Here is a 19,254-nt window from a genome sequence, read left to right on the forward strand (position 1 = left end):
TTATATCTTTAATATAATAATTGATAGATAAATTATAATAGCTTACAACATTTTTACGCTTTGCAGCTCTATATTAGGACTATTTCTGCAATGACCACAATGTAAATGCAAATACATTTTGTATATGTAAACACATGACCCTTTTTCGAGGAAAAAAAATCCTGCAGAGAAATGAGGAGGGGCAGGTGGAAAAAAAAATATCCTGCAGAGCATTTAGAAGGGAAAAATATCCTGCCCACCAGGTTGCTAGAAAAAAAAATTCTTGCTGACCAGAAATCACCCACCCTCCCCCCTCAAAGTTAAATGGACGGCCCCTAAGAAACAATGAAGTATGGGATAATTAATAAACAACTTCGCGCCGATAGAATCACATTGTTTGTTAAGCTTTGGTTTGAACTCACGGATGAAGAGCATCTCCTTGGGACGTGAAGAAGAGAGACCCTGGGAACGAGGTTGTGGAGGTGGTTCGGATTTCCCGATTTCATTCATGTCCTGTAACAAAGTTTGACAAGTGACACGTAACATCTCTCCCGCCATATGATAACTGAGACACGTTTATTTCGATTTGATGACATAAAGTGGAAAGCATAGGTGACGAAACCTGGAGCGCAAACAGATACTCCAGATTAAGCTCTCACAAATCCTAAGAAAAGTTTTCTAAGGATTTATGAGAGACACCAGGAGGTACTTACAGTACGCGATGTTTCTGTCCTCTCGTGTTCGCTAATGTTTAAACTTTTTTAGTTTCCTCGTCAGTTTAGGAATTACTATCAAAATTCACGGCCATACTTCCGGACAAGGAGTCATCCAATTTCTGGACGATGAGATTGGAAGGGTATGTATTATTCTTTGTAGCCGGCTGAGTAAACAGACTGATCTCCCCCCGGCCACGAAGCAAAGCGACGTCTGTTTTCTCCAAGGCTACTTGCGGCCTCACGTATACAGCTTGATCTGTTTCTACTTTTTCGTGTTCTTTTAGCATTGAAAAAGGTTTAATAATCCAAATGCTTGCAGTATGGTGGGGGAGGGGGGGAGCCTTTGTTTTTCAAAGGTTCTTTCTTGAAAATTGCTGTTCGGATGTTGTAGTAGGCAGGCCTTGCGAATGAAAAAATCTAACGCGATCAGCTGTTGTGATATCGATCGAAAACATAAAACCCTAGCTGAAAACTTTGCACCAATAATCGTCATTTCATTAAACATTTAATCCTTCTAGACTGTCCTTATCTAAAAGGTAGTAACGTTTGACAAATGTTTTTAACTAAACGAAGCGAAGTAATTTAATGCTCATTTTGATCTAAAAGATAGTACTGTTTGGCGAAATAAAAAAGTTTGTATTGTACTGTATTGTATTGCATGGTATTGCATTGTAATGTTTTTGCTAGAGCTGACTACGAAACGAAACGAAGTAATTTAATAAGTGTCAAAATGCTCATGTTGAAACAAACAAATATTACTCACCTTGACATAAACTGGGTTTTTTCGCTTCAACTGAGCCAGACTGATTGAACAAAAAAGTAAACAGTTGGCGAAAATGAAACAGGATAGCCAATAATTCACCTAAGAATTTTCCGTGGGTTTGCAATTTTTTTAAAATGCAAATCCAAAATTGTTGTTTCAAGGAAAATGGGGCGACCGGAAATTAAAAAAAGAAAACTGTGTCCTCAATTTTAGCAAAAGTGTTGATTTAATCTCTTGACTTCAAGCTTGTGTGATATGTTAATGGCGTTTCTTTTTCCTTTTCCCTTTTATGGCTGTGGAAGGAGGAAATATGAAAATAATAATTGGCCTCTGTATAAACACACAAGTATAGAACATGTGAACAGCATTGAAGACCAATTTCAACATTGGCAGACAATCCTGAAATCCTAATTTCCAGACCTTTAATATGTTTTTAATATATCAAAGTATCGGTGAAAACATTCACAAAGCCTTTTGTTTAGGTTTAAAACACGAAAGTGAAGTTACTGACAAGATGTCAATGCCTGTTTCGCTGGCCTCAGCTGAATCACATTTGAAGTCGAGTAAACGTCCAATTTCATCCGTATCGATCGAAATTCAAACCGCAGATAAAAGGGAAGTGGCAAAAAAAACAAAACAAAAAAAAAAAAAAAAAACCGGTAAGCAATACACTCTACTTTGAATGATCCGGCTAAAAGCCGTACAGACAGAGTGTGGATTCGATTTTATCATATTGAAAGCGAGTTCACCAAATAAAGGAAGGCACCTGCCATCACAGTAAACAATTCGCAAATTGAACAGTTTTCAAACCCAACCTGCATTTTTGTTGTCTTAAACTACAACACAGAACCATCGGTCTTGTTCACGAGCCATCATTGTAATCGAAGCACAAGACATGCTATTCCAAGAATAGAACAACACTAGGACACTTGTCTGAAAAAGAACAGCAGCCTGAGCTTTATTTCAAATGTGGTGATTTGATCAAAGTTGAAATGAAAGGAGGGCTCACTGTGCTCGCTCTGGAGAACCGACGAATTAATAAAATATGGTAATTTACGTATTTCTGAAGAAAAATGACTGCAACAGAGAACTTGCTAACCGAAAAGGTGTCGTGGCTAGTTCGCCGATGCAAGCTCGGGAATATATGCAACCATGAGCAATGGACTTCTGCTCATACTCAACTGCTTCGAGCGCTGGAAAAGTATCCCGAAAAATATCATGAGCGTAGAAAATTATGACTATTTTGTTTGCTTAGGTTTCGCTGTTAAAATATAAAAAAAATAATAATAACTTAAGCGAAAACCATTTCTGTAACTTATTTCAGATCAGCAAAAGCAGTGAATTGCTATCGGTCAATATTATAACTGTAAATTAGCGTTCACGTGTAACTGCGACCTATCCGCGAACCTTTTGTTAGCTTGCGTAGTGAGCGCGGTTTCCATTTGGGTTTTGTTCATTTTTTTCGCTTTTTGACCGCACGGATATCGTGCAATAAAACAGCGAAACTAACGCACAAAACCCAATGGAAACCCTTGCTATGCAGGCTAGCCTTTCTTTAAACTATTGTCTTCCTGTTTAGTTTTGAAAGTAAGTACTTTTGTAAAGCTTGAATATCGTTCTATCCAATATGTATGTTCCGTGTAATAGGCTATTCTGGTTTTGATGTAATTCCCATCGCGTCGTTTTGCAACACGAGTCTGAATACGCCCGGTGTAGCTATGCCCGCGGTCGATCACCAGTAACCTTGACTCCCACTCTAAAGCTTTATTCTGAGCTACATACAGGGCTGGCAGAGGAAGCAGCTAACCCTGCCAGGAAAATTCAATTTTTTTTTCTAACATAGTGTTTGACTTGGTGAGCTATTTCTTGTAGCTATATTGGTCCGAAATCACAAGAAAATCGACTGAAAAAACATTCCTTCAATGTGAACTCCAAATAATTATTTTGGAAAACCTTTCAAGGGAAAAGCCAGTACGAATTTTCTTATGAAAATAATGATTCTGTCATTTTGGGCTGCCTATGGTTTAGAATTTGGTGTGTAAATTAAGACTGACAAGCCTATGCCACTCCCTGGTGCGCGTTTTAGCCTTTTTAAATCTCGCTTACACGAGTAAGCCTGCGCTACTCCCAAGTATTTGTAGCAGGTTTGGAGGATTTGATAGAGCCTTGGATTTAACCATCGTATGTTCAACCTCACAGGTCATTTGTGCCTAATAATTTTTGATTTTCCTCTTTTAAATTCTCTCCATTTTGAATATGACCTCTTACTCTGTGTGTTCAACGAAGGTGCTTTTATGCCACATAGGACATTTCAGTTGGGTTTGGTTTGCTCTTTTAAGTACGTGATAGTTTTAAGTGCCTTTCTTGTTGGGATTTGTGTAATGTTAGGACAGAAATTAATCATTGTTTGTATCGTTCAATGAAGTTAATTCTGTAGTTGTTGTAATGCCGGGTCCGGCTACTAGTTTTTGTCACAAGGAGTTGTGTTTCTTCGCACGGCTATTTGGTTTTTCGGTTCTCTAGTAATTGTTGTAGCGTGTTATAGAGCTATGCAACGTGTCACAGTAATACTGAAAAGGCTTGAGCTGTACTTAAGTTACGACTGTCTTTTTTCCAAATGCTTCGCTCCACTGTTATAGTGCGTTTGAATTGTGGAAGCTCAGTAATTTTTTTCCCTTTGTTTTTAGCAGCGCATCGACTGTGTTTTAAATTTACCATTAAATGATGGACAGTGTTTGATTCAAGCTAAACAAGGTGTTAACTCCATAAAAAGTCATGACATTTTAAGACAAAAAGCATCAGTGTGTTTTTTTTTCTCTAAAGGTCGTAGAGGCAACTTTCTGTGTAGAAGTGAAAACAAAACGTCCAACTAGAAACCCTGTCTGCATACGGGAGATCCCTGTGAGGGGTGTGCGGAGTTTGCCCCACAGACAAAAAATACTAGGTACGATCCTGACATAGTAAATTTTACGTTGGGAACAAATACTGTGTGTTCTATTATTCGAAACTAACGCACAAATTATTCTATTATTATTAGTCTTAGAGACGTTATTTGCCGTAAAAGATCTCGACTACTCTCCGCAGCCGACGAGTGATTTTCCCGCAGAAATTTTAATCAGTTGTAATAAGTCAAAAACCTGTTGCCAAAATATCACGACTTCTTCCAATTGTCCCCTCCCAACCCACACCTCTGAAAACCACTGCAGGGAAATTATGTCAGTCTGGCATGTTTAGCGTACCTTGAGAGAAATAAACAAGCCGACTACGCGAAATACTAGAGACGCAAACGACTTTGTACACTGCTAAACTGCACTTGCCAGAAAGAAACGCTTTGCTAGAAGGGTATCCTTGAGGGTGCCATTTGAAGAAACTCACTTAGACCACATACATCTACCTGTTATCAGAGGTGAATAGGGTTATGCAACACGGCGCAAGCTTATCTGAAAGTCCGAAACTGCTTTAATTTTCAGGGTTTTGTTGGGGCGCAATGTCACCGAACGACAAAATTGTTTCGACACAACTGTTACACAGTTATTTTCAATAAACAATTAAACCCGCTATAAATTTATTAGTATATTTTCTGGTACAATGTCTGAAAATACAAGGAACCAGCTTCTTGTTTAAGTCAGTACGTGAAAAATGTGAGTTTCTTTGTTTCGGCAAGATTTCGCTCTTCTTGCCAGAGCAGACGACATTCCCGGCTCTTGTTTCACTCGCCGAGAAGCATTTTCTGGCGCGCAAAAACCCGAGCCAGAGAATAAGGGCGTCTGCTATCTCAAGATAGTCTTTTGTTCATAGATTAATCAGTTGATTGTTTGAAATAAGCGGGTACGGTAAATAACGGAATTGAGTTCAAAGGTTAGTGGCCATTTCTGAAACATTTTCTTCACTCTGCCACTCCAAGCTTTCAGAACTTAGTTTCCTATCCATCCAAATAGCCTCATCTTCCCTAATTGTAATCAGAGGCGGCTTTGGCACTGCTTTGTGCATGTCACTCTGTGAACGCATTTGTCGTAGATTTTCTCGCCATGTTTTGGCAGTTTGTCTTGGATCCGGGTCGTTTTGATTAAGTTCATTCCAAAAGAACGTTAACCTCTTCTCTAAGGCTTCGACGTCTTTCTCTAGAGCCATTTTTCTGAGGCCAGTTTCACTGTGAAGGAAAACTATTTGTTACTTTTTGTACAGAAAAACTATAACACCATGTACATAGGCTTAAATAAAATTTTCTGTCATTTTTTCTGTCATTTTCTGTCTTCAAGGACAGTCAATGTCATTAAATTTGGAAAATGACATTACCAAAACAACGTTTTAAACTGATTTATCGAGCAAGATCCCTCAATGGATATCTGAAGGCAGATTATGGCCTCTAACTATTACAATTTTGGAACCCGTCGTTCACTTCATGATTTACTGTTCACTGATGGGGTTAAAAACCAGCTGGCTAGATCCTGCAAGATTAGACACCAAAACGACCTTTTTTCCCGAGGTTGACGATGTTGGTTGTTGTTTGTAGCTTTGGCGCATAAATCACTGATTTCTGTCTGGTGAAATTATTATGCCAAAGGCTAGCCAGTTCTAAGAGTTTACAATCCTTTGTTATAAGAGGAACGTTGAAAAAATAAGAACATTTAGTTTGGCTTCAGCCTCAGCCGCAAAATCAGACGTTCTTATAAAGAAAGGAGAGTATACGGACTATGCCCATGTTCCGAGATCCCGAGAGGTGGGTACCTGCTGTGCATGCGCAATATGCGTTTTCAAACTTACATGATGTCGACCATTGTCGTTTGGCGTTGCTCTAATGCTTCATTCAGTTCAATATCTGTTTGTCCTACTTGACCCATCAGCTGGCTTCTGGTGTCTATAGCAACCTGCTCTTGTTCCTCTGCTAATTGCTGTTGCTTGCATTCATCGATGATCCACCTAAAAAAAAATCAGTTCTTGATTATTAAACAAATCCTTTCTCAAAGTGCGCGTATTCTAACCACATCGGGCCAATCATGACGCACTGAATGAGACAATGAACCGATCAGAAGTAGAAGCAAAGCATGGAAACTGATGCTAAGCGCGGGAAAATATGCGATCGATTCCACGCGCGAGAATAATGAAACCGATGTCAAGCGCGCCAAGTAAGGATAGGTTCTTGACAAAAATCGAAACCTGGTACCTTGTGGTCTCAATCTTTTCTTCCATTGCACGGATTGATGCATTCATGTGACTCAATTCTTTTTCCAATTTTTTCCTGTTAAACAATATAAAAATAGCGGTGATAAAAATCTTTAGACAAAGAATCGGCAATAATTTTCTTTTGAAACGCCGTGAAGTATTCTTACCTTGACTTTTGCTTTCTTTTACTGGAACCAAAGCAATTCAAGCGTCTAATGGCTTTAAGAATCCCCATAATCGCAAAATTTGAAATAAAAACACACGGAAAGCTTCAACGAAGACCTCTCGCAATTTTTATCCACCGAAACTGTCTTTTTACGTTGAATGTCTATTGTGATGTCTCGATCGAAAGACCAATCAGAAATAAGCGCGCGCTCTTTACACAGACGCGCGCGCAGCCTTCAGCACGCGCAACATTTTCTGCAACCTGCAACGCAACTCTGAAGAGCGCATTGCTAGAGAATTTTTAAATAATATATTTAATACACAGCGCAACCTTACCTCGCTCTTGTAAGAGATAGCACCATTGTAGACTAAGCTATTTTTTCTGTCAACTTTCAATGTAATTTTCCTCAGAATTCTCAGTGACAGTTGGTGTTGAGTTCATTTGCATGTGCTTGATTGTGTAAGGCTTCATCCAAATGTATCCGTTTTCTTTTGTAAACTCAAGTTTTTTCCGTTTTAAAAATGTGTGTCCACACATGGCATTTTTGAATCGTTTGGGCCCGTCAGCATGTATCCGTTTTTCATTCGAAAACGCAAAAGATTTTTCGTTTTTTCCTGTCGTCCACACGTTTCCAATGAAAACGATCAGCGAAAACGGAACTTTTTGTAAACGGTAGCCATTGAATTCTACCTCGTGACGTCATCGCTTTCGAAAATATCCATTTTAGGTGTCCACACGAGAACAAGAACGCGTTTTAGGTGACTGTTTTCAACGGATACGTACCGGGAGGCCCGGGATGGAGGCCAACCCGTAGTGAAAAAGCTACGTTTCTAAAGGAAAACGGAACACGCAAAAAAAATAATATTGGAATCTTCTGGCCATTTTAAAACGAAAGGGTGCCTTGTGTTTTTCCATGGCCTTTGTTTTGGCGCTCTCAATTTCCAGCCGAGAAAAACGCTAGCTAAAATGAATTGATACACGGACCATCGCATAGCGAGACGAACGACGCATCTCTAAGACCTTTTCTCGCTATGTTGGAGGAAAGGCAAAACATGACACAAAACACAGCATATGGAAGTAGATGTATGGGAGGCCAGAATCCAACGGAAATTATAAAGGCCAAAGATTTTTCTGATCAATTTACTTCGACTTTACCTTTGGTAGAGAGCAGTCACGTTTTTTCACTGTCGGTTGGCCAAAGTATGTCGTCAGTAAAATTTTCCGACAAATGCTGAACGAAAACATTTGAATTAGCATCGTGTGGGAATAAAGGAACGCGACTGGTATATAAGCTACACCCCTCAGATGTGACCAGCTCTGATTTTTTTCTTTTTCCGGGTAACTTACGTGAACGATTTTTACAATTCGCAGAAATGAGCATGGCCGAGCCTTCCCCGTTTTCCTGTCTTCTTTCTGTATTTTTTGCCAGTCTAGAGGAAACAACCTCGGAGGAATCCATTGGTGATAGTATTGGGATATGCATCAGTCAATTCCACGTCAATTCCAGCTGTGCCCATCTCCCCCCCTCTGGAGACAATAGTGGGGCATTTTCCCACACTGTCCATCCCGGGGGTCGGAGGCGGGCATTAGCCTTCCACCCAATTAATCCCGGAGCATTTGACCATCTCACTTTTTTCACCCTACAGCATTGTCGCTTTCTTAATGACAAATTCATCGGCAAATACAGTAAGTTTCTTATTGAATACGTATAAAAAGGATGTAAATGGGACACTAAAGCTGCAAAATGATCTTTTTTTTACAATACTACAAAAAAACCCGACCTAGCTAGGACTATTTTTGGGAACAGTTAGCTTAGATTTTATTGAAAGTAAGACGAGAAACGAAGAAAGCAAAACATTTTTAGCCACTGCACCGGGGGCATTTGAACAACTAGTTTGCCCCGGCCATGGGGCATTTGCCAGTTTCTTTTCAACAATCCTAATTTCCGAGGGGGGGGGGGGGGGACTGTTGGAATTGATCGATGCATTACTATCCCTTGGGAAAATTATAATGAGGCTACTCCTAGTCTAGCTGCTACTTAAGGACCATTCATTTCTTTCTAGGGTAAGAGGGACGGGTAGAATTTTATCCATCCAAAATTAAGTTTACTAGACCCTTAACCCCCCCAAAAAAATGTACCTATAAGAGGGAACGCCTCTCCCAATTTTCTAGTAGAAAAAAGGGATGCAAAGAAAAATTAGCGTCAGTTTCACGGTAACTTATGGATTATAGAGTTTCTTTTAGTCACCACTGGAAATTTTTCAACAACCACTGAACTGTCAAAATCCTTCACTTTTAGGTGCACCCATGGTCCCCACCCTACTCCTCTGAAGTGAACCCCCCTTCCCATAAACTTCCACCAGCCCACTCCACACTCATATAAAATGAACGGTCCCTTAATTGAATCAATCCTATAGTTCAGTAACCTTAAGACCTTTGCCACCTTTTTTGGATTGTGAATAAAGTCATATGGGATGACTGTTAGAAGGAAAGCCATTGAATTGTATCTTTTAGTAAATGCTGTTTTATTTATTTATTTTGAAAGAAATTTAGGGATTTTTTCAAGTTTTTGCACCGTTGTACTAAATAAAACAGACTAATGACTTCAAAACACAAACTCCTTTAATTGCTGCTTTACAAAAGAACAGGGTCTGGTTGTTCCAAAGTCAATTAAACGCTAATCTCTGATATTTAAAAATTAACCAAGGTTTCCATCTTGCTTGTTACAAATGTTTTTAAAATCTAATTTTCAGCTAATGGCGAAGAATAGTCTGGGTCAAAAATAAGAGGCAAAAATCTTTCGGAAGAAATTTTATTGATTAGTGACCAAACGTAAATCAGGATTAGATTAATCCGGCTTTGAACAACTGAGCTTTAGATTCTTCTTGCAACTCTTATTTAAACAACTCTTCAGTATTTCGAGATAAATTATCTGACTCTTGGTTAAATCAATACTAACACTTTGTATTACAAGATAACTACAAAAGCTACAAAAAAGTTTTAAGTCAAAAGGAAAAATCAGGACAGTTGGATGGTATTGTAGATAATAATCTTTGGGTTTCAAGACAGAGAACTGAACTTTCAATATCATTTCAAGCTGAACAGTTTGCGAAAGATTTAAATTAGAGGGGAACATTGTGGGATTCAATACAGATAACTGAACATATTAAATCGAGTAGCCAACCAAAACATCCCTCTTTTACCGTAACTTGCAACGAAAATACAAAAATAACTTTTGGGTATATTTTCTAACAATGAAGTCTATGACATACAAACAGCTTGGTGCAAAACCAACCTATAGAGCATTTTAGATCGTTCTTTGTTGTTTTAGCTCAGAATCACCCAGTTTTTTGCATGTGGCCTTGAATTCCTCCCGGAAACATTCCCCCAATCTTTTTTTGTTGCTCTATGCTTCGTTTGCACTAAAAACCTATGATTATGGGCAAGATTTCTGTTTTTCTTTTTTAATCGTGGAACAAAACGTGGCACATAAAACATTGGAGTAACGTTTCCTGAAGGAATTCAAGGCCACATGCAAAACCTCCAGCGAATCTGAGCCAAAACAACAAAAAGCTATCTGAATGTAAATATATGAAACATAAAAATGAATGAAAAATATATTATATTTTGAACTGCGGATGAAAGATCAAATAGAAGAAAGATCCTCACAGTTAGTACACAACTTAAGCAGTTTGCAAAAAGAAAGCTTGAAAAAAATTTATTTTTGCAACTGCTCAAGTTGTGACTTACTGCAAGTCCATCTTTCTTCTATTTAAAAAGCTATCTAAAATGCACTGTAGGTCTGTTATGCACTGAGCCCTAGCTTCATATGACTACCAACAACAGACTGTGTGGAGTTGGTCACACCAGACGGGCTGAGTGTTGACATTATTAGGGCAAGCACACAGTCACACTAGCAGGGACTGGTGATTTCTTTGTCTGGATCCACTTGCAGAAATTGCTTTATTCCTGGGGCAAGAAAAAGACAAAGAAAGAAATAATATTTGTGTACTTTGCTTACTATACAATTCAAATAATTAAGAATGTTTCTGAAATGAAGGGCTTAGACTGTGAAAGAGGGCTACTGTGATAATAAGTGCATTTGGACTAGATAAAAGAAAAAAGGAATACTCTGAAGAAAAACTGTCCCAAGTTGCTCAGTACCAGCATGCACGCACCATGGCACGCCACGACTTAAAGCCTCAAAAGTACATCTTAGAAAAAACAAAAACAGTGCTCACTTCATGGCATCACTTCAGTGACTCTTAACATATTTCTGTTAACTTTTTATTGTTGAGATCTTCTCACAGAAATCTGATAATGGCAGCCATGGGAATTTAATTTGTTTTGGGGTAAAAGCTGAAAACATACCATGCAATTTGTCTTCAAGAGCTTGCCTCTTGTTGTTTGATAACTGTAATTCCTCTGCCAGAATAAAGAACACTGTTAAGAAACTTTTTGTCGATCTACAAATTCCATTGCTACAGTGATACATCAACAACTCATCCCTTCCTCCCTCATTGGTGTTGGTTCGCCACTGAAAAAAAGGCTGGGTAATCGGGGTAGAGGGGGGAGGGAGAGTAAGGGTTTGCTACTCTCCAGATGGTGTTTTCCTTAAGGAAGATTAAATTATATGAGCAAAATTTGCATTTGTCTCAACTAGCTTTGTCCAAGATTGTGGATTTTTTTATGAGTCAGTCATAACAGTGGAGCCTGTCTGAATAGCTGACTTCAGTGTACCATGAAACAAACATCACTGAGAATGTTGGAAGGGGTGGGTGGGTGCGAGGAGGAACAACCAGCCGCCCTGTTTTATCTCTTTCTTGGCCTAGCCATCCATGTTCCCTCCAACAAACCTCACCAATTTCTGTTGAGAAGGTTTGACAACAAGCCCCCAGTAAGCAAGTCTCTATTGACGGTCCGACAACTTTTTTTACTTATGTTTATGCCTTTGTTTGTTGTTTCCCCCACCTCCCTGTTCAATGTTGGATTCACCATACACAAATAAGGCCATGTGGGAGTGTGTACTTGGGCATTGTTGTATAACAGGCGAATTTGAGCATGCACATTCAGTCTTTAATGACAGGTGAGCGATAAAAGACTTCCTGAGAGTCTTATGCATCACTTGATATTTATGAATCTGAGGAATACTCGTCTTAACATATTTTACAACACAGGGACAGGGAAGAATTGAATGTGCCGCCATGTCTTTTCTGATGAAAACAAGGCAGTCGGAAGATGATGTCACAAAGACGATCGGAAAGTTCTGAGCGTTTGGGTCTGCTTCAACCTATGTTACCTAGTGCCGACCCAACTTGCACATGACCATCTTCTTGCCACACTTAGCACAGGTGCATTAGAGCCTGATTGCAGTTTTGAGGCCTATGAAGGAAACTGAATTGAATACTTGGGCTCCACCCCATGAAGCAATAATAAAGATTCCCCATGAACAATAATGTGTAAAGATTGACAGTTAAAACTCAACACTGAAAGAGGGGGAGGGGAGGAAAGTCCATTCGAGGTAAAACAATCTTCTTAAGAGTTTTGATGACAATTGTAATTTTCTGTGGTTGAGAGGGACTCTGAACATTCAAATGAATCGATCACCTTGAAGATTTTTGATTGTTTCTTCTTTTACTCTCCTGAGTTCCTTTTCTTGTTCAAGCTGCTGTTGAAATTGAACTGACAAGAGAAAAAAACTATCATCAATAAAAAATTAATATCTTTTTTTTTAATAGGAAATGTAATCAGAATAGGAACATATCATTCAATGATTAAGGCTATTTGTTGATTAGCTGCCAGACTGTCTTACTTTGGAAGATTACTTTGAAATGCATTCCATGCCATAGGATTCAGTCTCAAATAGGTTTCTTAATCTTTAATAACCTTTCAGCAACAACTTAAAATGGGACATTTTTCTCATTATTTAAATCAGAAGAAATTTTAATTATAAGTGCTGGCTCCTGAACAAGATAATAGCATTGTGTGGGACATTCAGAATGTGTGCTGTGCCATATTTAAACATGTTGTCTGCAACTTTGAAATCTGCACGTCTTTCCTAAGCAGGTAGCAGGTTCTATGCTGTCATCTGTATTTTTTACTGGTACTTACCTTCAAGCTCTTTAATTCTTGCCTCTATGCTAGTTCGAGCTTGTTGTTCTGTTTCAATTTGTTTAATCATCATGTCTGAGTGGGTGAAATAGAACAATGCAGTCAACCCTTTGCTTTAACCTGTTTTTCAAAGTTGTATGTTGCAAAAATCACAATTTCGTTGTTTCCTGATCTTTCCAGATGTTCCAGGATTTGCGTCAAATTGTTGGCAATTATTGGTCAAGGTGATGACAAAAATAAAGATGCAAGTAAAAGTTTTCTATTTATTTATTATTAATTTTCTTTTTTTAGCATTTTTGGCTGGATTTAGAGTCTTGGTATCAAGCTAAACATAACCCTCACATTCCCAGCAATCCAAATATATATATTTTCATTGGTCAGGAAGTATCACCAACCATTGCAGAAATAAGTTGGTAAAATCTGGAATGTTTGGGAAGCCGCGTCTGGGATTTTCCTAACATATGAAAATCATTGCCCTAATTTATGCATGGATACCTCTCAGACAGTTTATCTGTGGGGTGGACCCTGGAATGTTTAACAAAAGGCATCATGCCAAATTTTTAAGAGCAAACAATTAAGGAAAATGTTTTCCAGTTTTATCTTCTCTCATAGTTATCTTTGTTTCGTAAAAAATTAATTTTCCTGTATCATTGCACTCAACATTGACAAAGTTTGTCAATGTCAAGTACATGATGCAAACAAGTTAAGGTAAGTCCATTCAAATGTTCCTCAGTTATCCTACTTCCCATTTTGGAAGATTCTTTGCTCAGCTTCACTGAACACACTCACTGAGCTTATGACTTTCTAGTGAATCCGCCTAATGCCAGGCAGATCCAGGAGATCTGCAAATCAGTCCGACTTGTGAGAGGAAATTTTTTCAAGAAAATTGTTCTTTAAAAAAAACTCATGATTTCTTGCAACAGCAAACAAAGTTTTGTGGCATGAGATGTGGTGTGGCAACTCATGAAGTACTCTCATGTTGCCAGCTACCTCAAGATATATGTTACTTACGTACCTGTTACCAGTTGTGAATGCGAGAGAAATGGACATGCATGAGAATTGCTTTAATTTGTGAGACCTTGCCCATAATCATGGGCTTTTACTCTAAACAAACCACAAAAAGGATCTTGGGACCATATTTCCTAAAGGAATATTTGAGAGCCACATGCAAAATATCTGATAAATCTGTGCCATGAAAGCCAATCTAGAAAGCCTGATACATTTGTTATCCCACGAGCCCTTCAACTGACATTGATGAGATGTCTCTCAATAATAATAGTAATAATATCAGTAAAATTTTTACTTATGCGTAAAAACCCTAAATATCACAATAATAAATGCTCTTCTAAGGAGCCATGCAAGTAGTCTACATAAACCTGCAAGGCTCCATCCAAGGCAGTGGACAATACTTGTTCCAGTGACTCAAAAGTACAGGAAGGCGCTTGGTCACTCCCGTATGATAAGTAGAAATACATATTTCTATTCTTAACCTATCTCCTTACGGTCACAAATTGTGAAATGATTTTACAAAAAAAACCCAAAGTGTGACAGTTCAAACTAACACAATGGAGCAGAATTTTCTTTTCAGTTGCATTTTTTCTTCTTCTGCAGGGCCGTACATAGCGTGGGGGCAGAGGGGGCAGATGCCCCCACCAGGAAAACTCAATTTTTTTCTAACATAGCTTTTGAGTTTGCTGAGCTATTTCTTGTAGCTATACTGCTCCGAAATCATACGAAAATCGACTAATTTGACTGAAAAAAATCTTCCTTCAATGTGAATTCCAAACAATAATTAAAGGTCTTAGAGACAACTTTCTGTTTATGTGTGTAGGAGTGAAAACAAAAATGTCCAACTAGAAACCCTGTCTGTCCTGTGAGGGGTGTGCAGAGTTTGCCCCCTCAGACAAAAAATCCTACGTACAGCCCTGTTCTGGTGGAAAAGTTGCAGCGTTTCTGAGTAGCTAACTGCTTAACTGCGTTTAAAATACCTTTTTCCAATTGGCTCTTCTCCAAAAATGTCTTTGTAAAAGACAGGAATGTTTCATTATTGTTGGGGCAGCTGTCATTTAGTAACACTGATTGTGAGTACAAATCTGAAATTAAAAAACAAAAAATTTTACTGTGAAAAATGACATTTAAAACATGGAAGTGCTCTTAGTTAATAGCAAGCTAGTTTACAGACACTCCACTCAAATAATAGGAAACAAATAATAATTATTTGTTATTACAATACATACCAGCTGGCTGTTTGAAAGTGTGGGGCCTCAGGGTGACGATTGTATTCAATTTTTTTGCATGATGCAAGCAGTGGGCACCACATAAGTTGCATAGAGTACTTATAAACAAAAGTTGTACTGTGTAAAATCGGCCTTCAGGATTTTTCTACTGACCCAGTGAACCCTTGCAGGATAGAATTGCACCCACCCCACCCCACCAGAATGAAACTCTAGAGTGAATACACCACAGTTTAATATTTTAGAGCTAAGAGCGTTCTTTAAACGCATTTTTTTTCTGACCTGAGTTACCAGTCTTGCTTTTCTTTCGGTTTTGGTCACTTTCAGGGGAATCATTCAATGAGGCTTCTCCTCTTTTGGAGCCGGCCCGAAGTCTCGCTTTTCGATCCATTCCCACCTCAGGAGATCTCTCGCTGCAATCACTGCTGTCGTCTGATGCTTCCAGTTTAGGCCCGTCGTTCTCTGTTAGCGGTTCTATTAAAACTGTTTCGGTTGTTGGTTTGCTATTGCCTTTAAACTGTGGGTTGAAAATCTTCAAAAGCAGTTTCCCTGGCCTCGTCAAATGCTGAGTGATGAATTCCAACGCGTCGTCATAGGGTAGTAAGCGCATGTTTTCGTCGGTGGTGTTTTGAATCAAATCTTCCTCACTGCTCGATAAAAGGTAACCGACGCTGTTCCACAACCGTATAAATGCGTTCATCGAGAAGCCAAAGGACTCTCTCATGAGGCCTGTGTCCTGTATACGAGCGACATCTGCTAGAACAACCATGAGGTCTTCCCGCCGCTTGAAGCCTGTCCATTCTCCAAGAACAGCGCAGTTGACCGGTCTCTTTCGGAGGAAAGGCGACCTGGAAATCGTTGCACTCATTTCGTCAAAATTCGTCACTTCCTAGGGGTGTTGTTCTTTAAAATCTGACTTTGCAAACAATACAAGCGCTAGCTGGATGAATTATGCAGTCATTCGAAGACAATCCTACATTTGTTTGTGTTTGCGCGGGTTTGCGCGCGAAAGAAGATGAAAAGACTCGAAGGGACTGGGGTAGATATAGGCCAGTTAAATATTAACCCCACCCAAGCGCTTGCGAAGTTCCGTTTTACGATCAAGGAGGAAACATTATCAGCCAGAGTTAGGTATGTAGAAACTAGAGGCTACTTGGATTGGAGTGTATCTAAATAGCTTCGATCTGCGCGTGCAGTGGTCCGTTTCTCTCAACACTTCCGAAAGGTTTTGGGATGACGAATTTTTGAAAACAGTTTTCCATCCCGATTTTCAAACGATTGTTGGTAGTTTTGAGAGCAGTGGATGTTTTTTTTAAATTTTTTTTTTTATTTTGCTCAACGTCATAACTTTCAAAATGATATCCTGGAAATGATTTTTTTCGGCGTAAAAATGTTTTTCGGGCCCGAAAAGTTTCTGGAGTGTTTTTTGTTGTTGTTGTTGTTGACCTTTTCTAGGGGGCCGAAAACTGAGGCGCGAATGATGAGTTTGAATGAACAAAATAAAATTTAAGACCTAGTGGCTCTCCCGTAATATCAGGAAAATGACTTCTAGCAGTTTTTTTTGGGTTAGGGATAGAACCCCGCTAACCTCATGAAAATCCCCTCCTATAAAAGTATAATGAAACCCGGAGTGCGATGATCGAATTTGTGAAAAGACGATCAAACTCTTCTGGGCAGTCTGGACTCTCTGAAGTTTATAGCGGGAATTTCCTCTTGTCAAGGCTCGGATTTTACGGTAACTTTGGCCGGGAGAGTAGCATCCTACGCAGTAGCCTGCAGAAGCGTTATTTTATTATTTTGTTTTTTTGCTGTTTTTCAGGCTAGCGGAGACAAGCGCAAAGCGCGAGTAAAAAAAAAAAACGCCTGTCCTGCGTTCTGCCTGACCGTTAAATCAGCCTTGCTCTTTTTTTAGATTATTAGGCTTGCGCTACCTACGCAGACTTTTCTTTGACTCGTCACATCACGCATTTCCTCCCACAAAGGGCGTGACGTGAGTTTGCGTACGTACGCGTAGAAAGTTAGCAGGCAGAAGTACCGAAACGACCCTTTTAGAGAAAATTAATCGTATGTTGCACTAAACACTAACTGACTGTCCCTACGTCAATCTTGGTTACTATTTAACGTTCCTGAGAAAAATACCCGCTCTTCACTGCTAGCGAGCAAGACTTTAATTTTAAGAAATGAAAATCCCAGCCAGCTCGCAAGTCAGCTTGTAGGTACGCAGCATCTTCCTGAGACTTAATTTGTTTATATATCTTTGTGTCATCGGCAAACATGGCAACATGGCTCGCCAGGACCGAATCGGACACGTAATTTACATAGATGAGAAATAAGATCGGGCCTAAAGTGGAACCCTCAGGTATTCCGGAGCTGACAGGCATAGTATCAGAGGTTTCACCCAGCACTGTTACACGTTGATAGCGACCCATAAGGCAAGAGCTAAACCACTGCAAAAGGCTGCCTCCAAATCCGAACTCGTGAAACGTTTGCAGCAGGCAGTTGTAGTTCACCTAATCGAAGGCCTTAGACATATCCATATAGAACATGTCCACCTGTTTTCCGTCTTCTAGCCGACGGAAGGGGCGGGGGAAGAGGGGGTGTCATGGGCGAAAACTGATGCGAAGTAGGAGTTTAACAGATTGGCTATTTCCCGAGGATTTTCAGCTGAAGATTTAACGGCGTACGATTACATGGGTCAGCGAATGCACTGGCTGATATTAGCGTCGAGACTCGATCAGGAATTGTATGAGATTTGGAATTCAGCTTCAGTATCGACAAAAAAACGCTTTGGGTTTGTGTTGAGGTCGGGCTCGCGATCGACGGAACCAAGAAACTCATCACGGTTGTTCCACAGCATGCGCTTAACTGTTTTGCGCAAGTTTTTTGACCTCTCCTTTAGGTGGCTCGAGGGAGATAGTTTCAACTTTTGTCTTATAGATACCTTTTTCTTGATCAAATTAAGTTAGTTTGGAACCAGATATCCAATGTATGGGATTCCGTCTCTCAACTGAGACTCTTGGTGTGTATATAGTCAGAGACCGCTACAAGAAACCTGTCCTTCCATTGCCGGATGGCAGTCGGTATTTATATCGTCATTGGCTATGATCGAAGAGAGGTTAATTGCTGACAGAGCCGTACGGAGACCCTCAAAGTCGCCTTTTGCATAATCGTAGACAAATCTCAGGGTTTTTGGTGGGGCTTTTATAAAAGCGTTAAACTGGAAAAAATGTATATGGTCAAGTGTGTTGTTCCCACGAGTGGGTTTTTATTGAGTTGTGCATGTCAAGAGGTGGTCGTGAAGGGTTTCAATAAAGGCTAGTTCGTTAACACCCATTGCGCTGTCATTGGAGTCCCAGAGGATGTCTGGCAAATTAAAGTCACTCAAAATTATCATATTGTCGAACTGGTCATAAACTTCATACAGAAATTTATCGAATACATCCATCCAACTTGGGTCTTCATTGGGTGGCCCATCAGGCAAAAACAGAATAAATGATTCTTTGACCGGTAAGCGTAGTTATTTCGGCAAAAATGATCTCAAGCTGTTTCAGCTCGGCTTCCGATTCAGGTTTAAATTCTTTGACAGCTTTGAAGGAGGCTGTTTTTATTGCGATAAGAACTCCACCACCACCTCGATCAGACCGATCTCTCCTAAATATTGAAAAGCCAGAATGTAATATTTCAGAGTTTCTGATACTTTGGTTTAACCATGTCTTATTGACGCATCAGCGTTTTCGGCGTACACCAGGTCCTGGAAGCGATGGAGGTTACACACGGATTGCCAGTTTGTTGTGCTGTGTTTGTGATAACTTTTTAAGCTTCTGGCATTCAGCACGAGGCAATTGATCTTACCACCAATCGAAGCAGAAACCGGTCCAGGGTTAGGATTGATGTCACCAGAAATCAAGAGACAAAAGGTAGCATCTGAGTTGTTGTAGTAACAAACGTGGCACATTTTCATTACATATGGCACGGTAATAAGTGTTGACTTAATAGGAAAAAACAGAAAAATAGCAACGGCTTTCACAGAGCTCTTCGAGTGACGACCTGATTCCCTTAACAATGTCAACAATCGATCGAAGGAGCAATCGTTTTCGGGAAAACGGCATTAAAAATTGTAAG

General features: G+C 39.5%; 2 protein-coding genes across 2 annotated transcripts; both read right to left on the reverse strand.

Moving 5' to 3' along the window:
* Positions 1 to 5,006: 5,006 nt before the first annotated feature.
* Positions 5,007 to 6,956, reverse strand: LOC146461874 (uncharacterized). The gene is made up of 4 exons (XM_085086276.1): positions 6,789 to 6,956; positions 6,623 to 6,697; positions 6,223 to 6,378; positions 5,007 to 5,608 (listed from the first exon to the last, which is right to left on the reverse strand). Exons 1-4 carry the CDS (start codon positions 6,854 to 6,856, stop codon positions 5,311 to 5,313), a joined length of 597 nt encoding a protein of 198 aa, XP_084942402.1. The 5' UTR covers positions 6,857 to 6,956; the 3' UTR covers positions 5,007 to 5,310.
* Positions 6,957 to 9,391: 2,435 nt separating this feature from the next.
* Positions 9,392 to 16,182, reverse strand: LOC146461875 (uncharacterized). Its single transcript, XM_085086224.1, has 6 exons — positions 15,415 to 16,182; positions 14,887 to 14,991; positions 12,899 to 12,973; positions 12,395 to 12,469; positions 11,159 to 11,212; positions 9,392 to 10,756 (listed from the first exon to the last, which is right to left on the reverse strand). The coding sequence occupies exons 1-6, from the start codon at positions 15,998 to 16,000 to the stop codon at positions 10,701 to 10,703; spliced, it is 951 nt and encodes a 316-aa protein (XP_084942350.1). The 5' UTR covers positions 16,001 to 16,182; the 3' UTR covers positions 9,392 to 10,700.
* Between the last annotated feature and the right edge of the window lie 3,072 nt (positions 16,183 to 19,254).

Source organism: Pavona decussata, unplaced genomic scaffold (assembly GCF_977016875.1).
Source record: "Pavona decussata unplaced genomic scaffold, jaPavDecu1.1 SCAFFOLD_193, whole genome shotgun sequence".
Classification (NCBI taxonomy): Eukaryota; Metazoa; Cnidaria; class Anthozoa; order Scleractinia; family Agariciidae; genus Pavona; species Pavona decussata.

Bases quoted from the DNA above. Each gene is read 5' to 3' on its own strand.
- LOC146461874 (XM_085086276.1), bottom strand. From the start codon at position 6,856: ATGGGGATTCTTAAAGCCATTAGACGCTTGAATTGCTTTGGTTCCAGT. The intron at 6,698-6,788 runs GTAAGAATACTT...ATTGTTTAACAG, and splicing joins AAAAGAAAGCAAAAGTCAAG to GAAAAAATTGGAAAAAGAAT. The intron at 5,609-6,222 runs GTAAGTTTGAAA...TTTCCTTCACAG, and splicing joins ACGACAATGGTCGACATCAT to TGAAACTGGCCTCAGAAAAA.
- LOC146461875 (XM_085086224.1), bottom strand. From the start codon at position 16,000: ATGAGTGCAACGATTTCCAGGTCGCCTTTCCTCCGAAAGAGACCGGTC. The intron at 12,974-14,886 runs GTATTTTAAACG...TCACCCACTCAG, and splicing joins GAAGAGCCAATTGGAAAAAG to ACATGATGATTAAACAAATT. The intron at 12,470-12,898 runs GTAAGTACCAGT...TTCTCTTGTCAG, and splicing joins AAGAATTAAAGAGCTTGAAG to TTCAATTTCAACAGCAGCTT.